Source organism: Jaculus jaculus, chromosome X (genome assembly GCF_020740685.1).
Source record: "Jaculus jaculus isolate mJacJac1 chromosome X, mJacJac1.mat.Y.cur, whole genome shotgun sequence".
Lineage (NCBI taxonomy): Eukaryota > Metazoa > Chordata > Mammalia > Rodentia > Dipodidae > Jaculus > Jaculus jaculus.
Window position 1 is genome coordinate 29,313,653 of NC_059125.1, and position 9,485 is coordinate 29,323,137.

The 9,485-nt window shown below is 40.4% G+C and overlaps 1 protein-coding gene across 1 annotated transcript; it reads right to left on the bottom strand.

The window, feature by feature from the left end:
- Positions 1-8,264: 8,264 nt before the first annotated feature.
- On the bottom strand, positions 8,265-9,485 carry LOC101603851 (E3 ubiquitin-protein ligase RNF168-like). The gene has a single exon (XM_045139840.1). The coding sequence runs from the start codon at positions 9,483-9,485 to the stop codon at positions 8,265-8,267; it is 1,221 nt and encodes a 406-aa protein (XP_044995775.1).

Consider the following 9,485-nt stretch of genomic DNA (forward strand, 5'->3'; position numbering starts at 1 on the left):
CACACACACACACACACACACACAATAAAGGCAGTTCTTACTGCTACCCTGATGAACAGCTCAAGGGTGAAGGTGATAGACAATTAAAACCCATCAAAGCAGAAATCCATATAGGCTACCGAGACCTTAACACCAAATCAAACTGCCAACAGGCCTGCCATGGCCCAGGGAACATTGTGGAACAGGTGGTGTTGCAGTTAGCTTTGCATTGCTGGCAGAAATCACCTGACCAAGAGCAGCTTGTGGGAGGAAAAAGTTTATTTTGGTTTACAAACTTGATGGGAAGCTCCCATGATGGCAAGGAAAACAATGGCATAAACAGTGGATGGACATCATCTCCTGGCCATCATCAGGTGGACAACAGCAACAGTAAGGTTTGCCAAACATTGGTAAGGGGAAGCTGGCTGCAGCCCCCATAAACCTGCCCCCAACAATACACTGCCTCCAGAAGGCTCCAATTCCCAAATTGCCATCAATTAGGAACATAGCATTACACATAAGTTTATGGAGGACACCTGAATCAAACCACCACAGGCAGAAAGATTTAAAATCCACAGAATGGGCAGAAATACCCTGAGGTTTGGTTCCCCCCAATTCCATAGGGCCTGTCTGAGGCCTTCATGACCCCACAGTGAATATCATAACCCCGTAAACCCCAGGGAAACAGGAGCAGGGGCAAGGGTATAAAAAAGTACAACCTGTGGGCTGGAGAGATGGCTTAGCAGTTAAGGCACTTGCCTGCGAAGCCTGAGGACCCATGTCTCATTTTCCAGATCCCACATTAGCCAGCCACACAAAAGTGAGGCAACCACAAGGTTGAACATGCCCAGTAGGTGGCACAAGTGTCTGCAGTTTGATTGCAGTGGTGGAGGCCCTGGCACTCCAATTCTCTCCTATCTGTTTCTCCATCTCTAAAGTAAGAAATAAAAATAAAATTTTAAAGTATAAGCTGTTATATATAATAAAATTAATTAAAATAAAAACATAAGAACAGTAGCTGACTATGGTTGTGGAGCACTTCTCATGCATTAAGTAGGTGCCATCCTCAGCATTTGATATGCATTAGTTCATATGTATTTTTTACAAGTAGCACTGTTGTTTTGGTTTTTGTTTTTTGTCTTTGACATAGGATTTCACTCTAGCTCAGGCTGACCTGGAATTCACTATGTCGTCTCAGAGCGGCTTTGAACTCATGGCAATCCTCCTACCTCTGCGTCCTGAATGCTGGGATTAAAGGCGTGCGCCACCACACCCAGCCCAAGTAGCACTGTGAGGCAGGATCTGTAACTCCTATAAGACGTTTACAAGCAACTTAGAGCACAGGCGGGTTAAGGAGCTCACCCAAGATTCAGCAGCTCAGAAGTGAACTGGCAGCGTGAGCACAGGGTTTTCTTAAGCAGTCCACTCACTACACTGCTTTCAAGCCATTCCATAGGGGAGGTTATCCCCAGTGCCGCAGTGTTCTTTAGGAACCCAAAGAGAAGCATTCTATTTCCCCTTCCTTTTTTTTTTAATTTTTTTTGTTCATTTTTATTTATTTATTTGAGGGTGGCAGAGAGAGAGAGGCAAATAGACAGAGAGAGAGAGAATGGGCGTGCCAGGGCCTCCAGCCACTGCAAACGAACTCCAGACGCGTGCGCCCCCTTGTGCATCTGGCTAACGTGGGTCCTGGGGAATCAAGCCTTGAACCGGGGTCCTCAGGCTTCACAGGCAAGCGCTTAACCACTAAGCCATCTCTCCAGCCCCTATTTCCCCTTTCTAAATCTATTTTTATATATTTACTTGTGAGACAGAGAAAAAGAGGCAGAGAGAGAAAGAGTAAGTATGAGTGCACCAGAGCCTCCTGATGCTGCAAATGAACTCCAGATGCATGTGCCACTTTGTGTATTTGGCTTTTCATGTCAGGCTGTTAGGCTTCACAAGCAAGCCCCTTTAACTGCTGAATCATCTCTCTAGTCCTCATTTTCCCTTTTGTTTTTCTTTCCTTCCTTCCTTTTTCCTTTCTCTCTTTTGTTTTTGAAGCAGGGATTCTTTTTTTTTAATTTTTAGCATTTTCCATGATTATAAAAAAAATCCCATGGTAATTCCCTCCCCCACCCCCACTTTCCCCTTTGAAATTCCATTCTCCATCATATTACCTCCCTATCACAATCATTGTACTGACATATATACAATATCAACCTATTAAGTACCCTCCTCCCTTCCTTTCTCTTCCCTTTATGTCTCCTTTTTAACTTACTGGCCTCTGTGAAGCAGGGATTCTTGATCACCACTGTATTCATGACTCTAGCTGACCCATGAGCTTCCGGGAAATTCTCCTGTCTCTGTAGTCCATCTCCCCAGTAGGCAAGCTGAGATAGCATATGCTAACGCTCCAGCATCCACCTTTAGGTTCAGTGGATCTGAACTCAGGTACTCATGCTTGCCCAACAAGGTCCATATATGCTGAGCCATCTCCTCAGCCCAAAGTGTTTGTTTATTTATTCATTAATTCTTTTTTTTTTTTTTTTTTTTTGGTAGGACCTCACTCTAGTCCAGGCTGACCTGGAATTCACTATTTAGTCTCAGGGTGGCTTCAAACTCATGTTGCTTCTCCTACCTCAGTCTTCTGAGTGCTGAGATTAAAGACATGTGCCACCATGCCCAGCATAAGGTTTTTATATTTATTTATTTATTTTTGGTTTTTCGAGGTAGGGTCTCACTCTGGTCCAGGCTGACCTGGAATTAACTCTGTCATCTCAGGGTGGCCTTGAACTCATGGCAATCCTCCTACCTCTGCCTCCCGAGTGCTGGGATTAGAGGTGTGCGCCACCACGCCCAGCTCAAGTTTTTTTTTTTAAATATTTTTTTTGTTCATTATTTATTTATTTATTTGAGAGCGACAGACACAGGGAGAGAGACAGATAGAGGGAGAGAGATAGAATGGGCGCGCCATGGCTTCCAGCCACTGCAAACGAACTCCAGACGCGTGCGCCCCCTTGTGCATCTGGCTAACGTGGGACCTGGGGAGCCGAGCCTTGAACCGGGGTCCTTAGGCTTCACAGGCAAGCGCTTAACCGCTAAGCCATCTCTCCAGCCCTCAAGGTTTTTATCTTAAAAAAAAAAACATTTTATTTATGAGAGACAGAAAGAGAAAATGTATGGGCACACTAGGTCCTCCTATCACTGCAAATGAACTCCAGACACATGAACTACTTTTTTAAAAAGTATTTTTTATTTTTATTTATTTATGAGAGAAGAGAGAATGGCATGTCAGCCTCTAGCCACTGAAAACTCCAGACACATGCACCACCGTGTACATCTTTTTTTTTTAAGTCAACCCATTTTATCATAGGCAACTCAAACCTTTTTCAGTTTAAGTCTCAAACCTTTTCATATCACTTTCATATCCTTTTAATAACATACCTTATAATAATCTTTTATCTTATAAAGTCTTTTCTGATCCAAAAATACATTTCTTTCTCTAGAAGCAAGATTAGAATTTGGTATACAAATACGTCTATTGTAGTAAGCATGAACAAGCATGTTGTCAAAAACATAGAGGTTAATTATTTTAAATATATTGTAAACCTGGTTATAATAAAGTAACATTATGTTAAAGTATATGAGCATCAGAACATTTAATGACCATAAGCAGTGGAACAATTAATAATCATAAATTTAGTCATACATAAGGACAGACTACATGAAACATGACATGTCTGGCCAATATTAGACATAACAACACGAAACATGGAGAGGCATCCTTCAAGATCTTTGTTATATTTTAAATTGGTGAGGGGTTAATCATTTTTAATTTTTACTTATTTAATTTTTATTAACATTTTCCATGGTTATAAAAAAATCCCATGGTAATACCCTCCCCCCCACTTTCCCCTTTGAAATTCCATTCTCCATCATATTACCTCCCCACACCGTGTGCAGCTTGCTTTATGTGGGTACTGTGGAATTGAACCCAGGCCCTTGGGCTTTGCAGGCAAGTGCCTTAACCTCTGAGTCATTTCTCCAGCCCAAAAGTGGTTTTTTAAATATATTTTATTTATTTATTTGAGAGAGAAAAAGTGAGGGAGAGAGAAAGAGAATGGGTGCACCAGGGCCTCCAGCCACTGCAAATGAACTCCAGATGCATGTGCCCCCTTGTGCATCTGGCTAATGTGAGTCCTGGAGAATCGAACCGAGATCCTTTGGCCTTGCAGGCAAATGCTTTAACTGCTAAGCTGATTCTCCATGCCCCCACCCCCACCCTTTTTGAGATAGGGTCTCGTTCTAGCTCAGGCTGACCTGGAATTCACTATGTAGTCAGTTTCAGGCTGACCTCAAACTCATAGCGCTCTCCTACTTCTGCCTCACAAATGCTGGGATTAAAGGCATGTACCACTTTGTGTATATGGCTTAATATGTGTACTGACTAATAGAACCCAGGCCATCAAGGTTTGCAAACAAGTGTCTTTAACTGCTGAGCCATCTCCCCAGCTGTAGTTTTTTTTTTTTTTCTTTTTTTTGTTTTTTTGAGGTAGGATTTCACTCTAGCCTAGGCTGACGTGGAATTCACTATGGAGTCTCAGGGTGGCCTCAAACTCTTGACAATCCTCCTACCTTTGTCTCCCAAGTGCTGGGATTAAAGGTGTTTTTATTGTTCATATAGGACTTAAAGCAGATAGAAAGAAGCAAACTAGAAAAGATTTACAGTTGTTTCTGGATTATTATTTACCTATTGAGGGAGAGAGACTATGGGCATGCCAGGGCCTCTTGCCATGGCAAATGAACTCCAAATATATGTGCTACTTTGTGCATGTGGCTTTACATGAGTACTGGGGAAGCAAATGTAGGCCTTCAAATTTTGCATGCAAGCACCTTTAACCACTGAGTCACCTATCCAGCCCTTGTTTCTGAATTATTAATTATTTTTATTTTTAAGAAACATAAGAGAGGGCTAGGGAGATATCACAGTGGTTAAAGGAGCTTGTTTGCAAAGCCTGCCAGTCTGGGTTCAATTCCCTAGCACCCACATAAAGCCAGATGAAAAATGTGGTTCAAGCATTTACTGTTAAGTCACAATGAAAAGAGACCCTGGTATACCCATATACACATGTATACATGTACACAAATAAATAGATAAAACTAAAAAAATTAAAAAGAAATAGAAGAGAGGATTGGAAAAATAAGTCAGTGTGTAGGATCCTTTTTTAGCATGTTCAACACTCTAGTACTGCCTAAATTGGGTGTGGTGGAATATGCCTATAATTCTAAAATTTGGGAGGTGGAGGCAGGATGATCAGAAGCTCAAAGTGATCCTTAGCTACACAGTGAGTTTTGAAGGCAGCCTGGGCTCCCCCAACAAAAGAAAAGAATCAAACCTGAGTCCTTTGGCTTTGCCAGCCAAGCACCTTAACTGCTAAGCTATCTCTCCATCCCTAAAATTTTTTATAAAAGTTCTCAGGGCTGGAGAGAATGAAAGAAGGAAATGAAATGAGAACTTTTTTTTTTTTTTTGGCCATAGGGATTATTTATTTATTTATTTATTTATTTTTAATTTAATTTTTATTAACATTTTCCATGATTATAAAAAAATCCCATGGTAATACCCTCCCTCCCCCCACACACACGTTCCCCTTTGACATTCCATTCTCCATCATATTACCTCCCCATCTCAATCAAGATGAGAACTTTTTAAAATGATTTATTCATTTTGGAGGGGGCATGGGCTGGAGAGAGGGATTAGTAATTAAGGCACTTGCCTGTGAAGCCTAAGGACCTATATTCTACTTTCCTGATCCCATGTTAGCCAGACACAAAGGTGTGGCAAGTGCAAGGTGGCATATGCCCACTAGGTGGCACAGACATGTGTAGTTCAATTGCAGTGGCTAAGGCCCTGAGGCGCCAATTCTCATTTTTCCTCTCTCTCTCTAAAACAAAGGAAAAAGAGGCAGAGAGAGAGAGAGAGAGAGAGAGAGAAAGCGCAAATGGGCACACTAGGGCCTCTAGCCACTGCAAATGAGCACCAAATGTATGTGCCACTTTGTGCATCTGGCTTTACATGGGTACTGGGAAATCAAAATTGGGTTCTTTGGCTTTGCCAGCAAGCACCTTAATCACTAAGCTATCTCTTCTGCCCTGAGAACTTTTAAAAAATAAATTTAAAAAATAAAAATAAATAAAATTTAGAGCTAGAGATATGGCTTAGCAGTTAAGGTGCTTGGCCAGCAAAGCTAAAGGACCCAGGTTTGATTCCCCAATACCCAATGTAAAGCCAGATGCACCAAGTGGCATATGTCTCTCGAGTTTGTTTGCAGTGGTTGAAGGCCCCAGTGTGCCCAGTTTCTCTCTCACCCTGTATTTGCCTCTCTCTCTCAAATAAATAAGTAAAATATAAAATAGTAAAAAAAAAAATTTAGTTAGTTGGGCGTGGTGGCGCACGCCTTTAATCCCAGCACTCGGGAGGCAGAGGTAGGAGGATTGCCATGAGTTCAAGGCCACCCTGAGATGACAGAGTTAATTCCAGGTCAGCCTGGACCAGAGTGAGACCCTACCTCGAAAAACCAAAAAAAAAATAATAATAATAAATAAAATAATTTTAGGGCTGGAGGGATGGCTTAGCAGCTAAGGCATTTGCCTGCAAAGCCAAAGGACCCAGGTTCAGTTCCCCAGGACCCACGTTTAGCCAGATGCACAATGGGGTGCAGGCGCCTGGAGTTTGTTTGCACTGGCTGGAGGCCCTGGTGTGTCTATCCTCTCTCTCCCCCCTTTCTCTGTCAAATAAATAAATAGATAAATAATAAAATGTTTTTAAAATAATTTTAATTTTTAGACTTAATATTAGCATGTTTTTAATATTCTCTGTGAAACTGAACAGTTTGTACCCTCTCACCAAAATGAGAAGAAAAAGCAATGCATTTTAGTAACCAAAACAAATCTTTATTAGTTTTTAACAAGTCATATATGGTTGAAACAGCAGAAAAACTAAGAGAAAAATCTCTCCTAAAATCAACATTAGTTAGGAAGGCTTCTTAGTAAACAATTATATAAATCCAAATATACCATAATATAGCATATTCTATTCTGATTATGGTCTATTCTAAGAAGATTTAATTATAGATGTTTTGAGGATTTCCAACAATGTCTATCCTAAAATATAAAGTGAAATTTCTCTTACAAACAATATTTATTTAATGAGAAGATATATTTTCTGTTTTAAACAAATTTGGTTAGTTTCCAATTATATTTCATAACACTGCTATCACTGTTCAGAGGTTATTTTCTTTGAGTAAGGCAAACAAATTTTTAAATTAGCACTAGAGGGCTGGGGGTATAGCTCAATGGTGTTTGCCTGGATTTGATCCCCAGCACTGCAAAATTTAAAAAAAGCAAAGAAGAAAAAACACTAAAATCCTCCCTATAACTTATCCGATAATATGTCTATAGATGACATTGAGTATGTAAAGATTAACAGTTTTAATTACAAAATTCGGAGAAGCAAACAGTGAAAAAATGTTTACAAATGCAAGCTAAATTCACTATAGAACATTTAAACATATTTTTACGTTAACAGGATAAATGAATAAACATCAGAAGTGTTAAAACTATTGTTTGCTAAAAGTTCATAACAATGAAACATGAGCAATAGTCTCAAAAAAAGTAGCATTTCACAAAACGAGACCACTGCCTTCTGGAAGCCTCTGGCAGTCCTGGTCAGATGCTGAAGGCCCGAATGCTCTCTGCAGAGTTGCTGATGTTGAGTTCATCTTGACAGGCTTATCTGACTAACATGCAATCCAGGAGTTGGTGATACAAGTTTTCCAGAGGCATAGTGTTTCCAAGGTGTTTTTATACCTATAAGAACTACCATACTTAGTCTATCACACTATTAACAACAGAACAATAGAACAGCTTATCACTAAGTTGTACAGAATATTCTCTGTAATCAAAATTCTTTAAAGATGATGAATGTAGCCTGCATTGGTGATGCATGCAGTAATTCTAGCAGTTGGGAGGACAGCAATTGGATTTCACGTTTGAGAGAAACTGTTTCTACAAGAAAAAACAAAAAAGAGTATTGAGTATACCTATCAGATAACAATTTTATAAACATTCAATGACAAATTTATAGACTTTGTGATAGAAAACAGGTTCTCAGTAAAATTTTAGTAGATTATAGAACATTTTACCCATGCATTACTTTATATACAATATTATTATTAACATTAGCATTCAATTAATGTTATTAATTAAAAGTATGAAGTCTTTTAAAAGCACCACTTTACCTTTTAGGAGTCATTTTCATTGGAATTTGTTGTACATTCATTTTCCATTTCCAGGGTGTTTGGAGGTGTTGTTATATCGTTGGTTATATTTTCCTTTTTTAATTCTTTCTGCCATTTTTTAATTATGGTTTTATTAAGCTTTTCATGAAGTTGCAATGCAAATAGCCTATCTTGTTCTTCTTGTTTCTGTTTCTCAAAATACAGCTGCTCCAAATGTGCCATTTTTTCCATAACATTAATCTTTGCTTTCTGTAGCTCTGAGGAATATTTTCTGAACACTTTCCTTCCTCTTGCAGAAACAAGCAAAGATTTGGGGTTTTCTTTAGTCGAGTTGATTCCAGTACAGCTGGGTCTTGGGACATTTTCTTCGACACCCCACTCTACATTACTGGCACAAGGTGATAGCATAGGTGACTGTACTGTGGACTTCTCACCTTGATTTTGAATTTCAAGGCTGGTTTGTGGAGCAGGGGTTGGCACATTTTCTTCCACATTCCTATCTTGCCCCCCAGGGCCTTCTGCAAGGCTACCCCTGTTATCAGATAGCGCACTCCTGACTTCTTGTACTTCAGGCTGGGATGTTGACCCACTCTGAGACTGAGCTGCAGTAGTGTCACCATGCTTTTGCTTCATCTTTCTTTTTCTTGATGCTTTTGTCGTGGCTGGATTGTTAATGCTTAGCTTTCTTTCTTCTTCTTCCCTTTTCAGTTGTTCTTCCAGCTCTTTCTGCCGTTTTTCTGCCAGTAGTTTTTGTTCCTCCTCCTCCTCCTCTTCCAATAGTGATTGTATGTATTCTGCACTAGCCTTTTCTTCTTTTTCTTTCTGGGCTTTGAGCTCAGCTTCCATCTTCTTCTTCTCCACTTCATATTCTCGCCTCAATTCCCCAGGGGCAATTAACACATGAACCGGCGGGTCGCTCTCAAAGACGAGCCCAGTTTCTTGCCCAGAAGCTCTGAGCCGGCATTCCTGGGGAAAGTGTCTCTGGACTTTCGCCCACAGATCTAGGTCGGTGAGAGTATTTCTTTGGCTATGGTATTGCACCCACGAAGAGATCCAGGTGCGGCAGAAAGGACAGCGTAGCTCCATCTTCAGGAGCAGTTCCTGAAAACATGGTTTGCACACTGTGTGGTCGCAAGGAAAAGTCACAGGTTCAATTAGGATTTCCGTACAGAGAAGGCACTGGCATTCTGACAGGGAAGGGGCTACAAATTTGGATGCAGCCAT

Excerpts from the sequence above, each read along its gene's own strand:
- LOC101603851 (XM_045139840.1), bottom strand. The coding sequence starts at position 9,485 with ATGGCTGCATCCAAATTTGTAGCCCCTTCCCTGTCAGAATGCCAGTGC.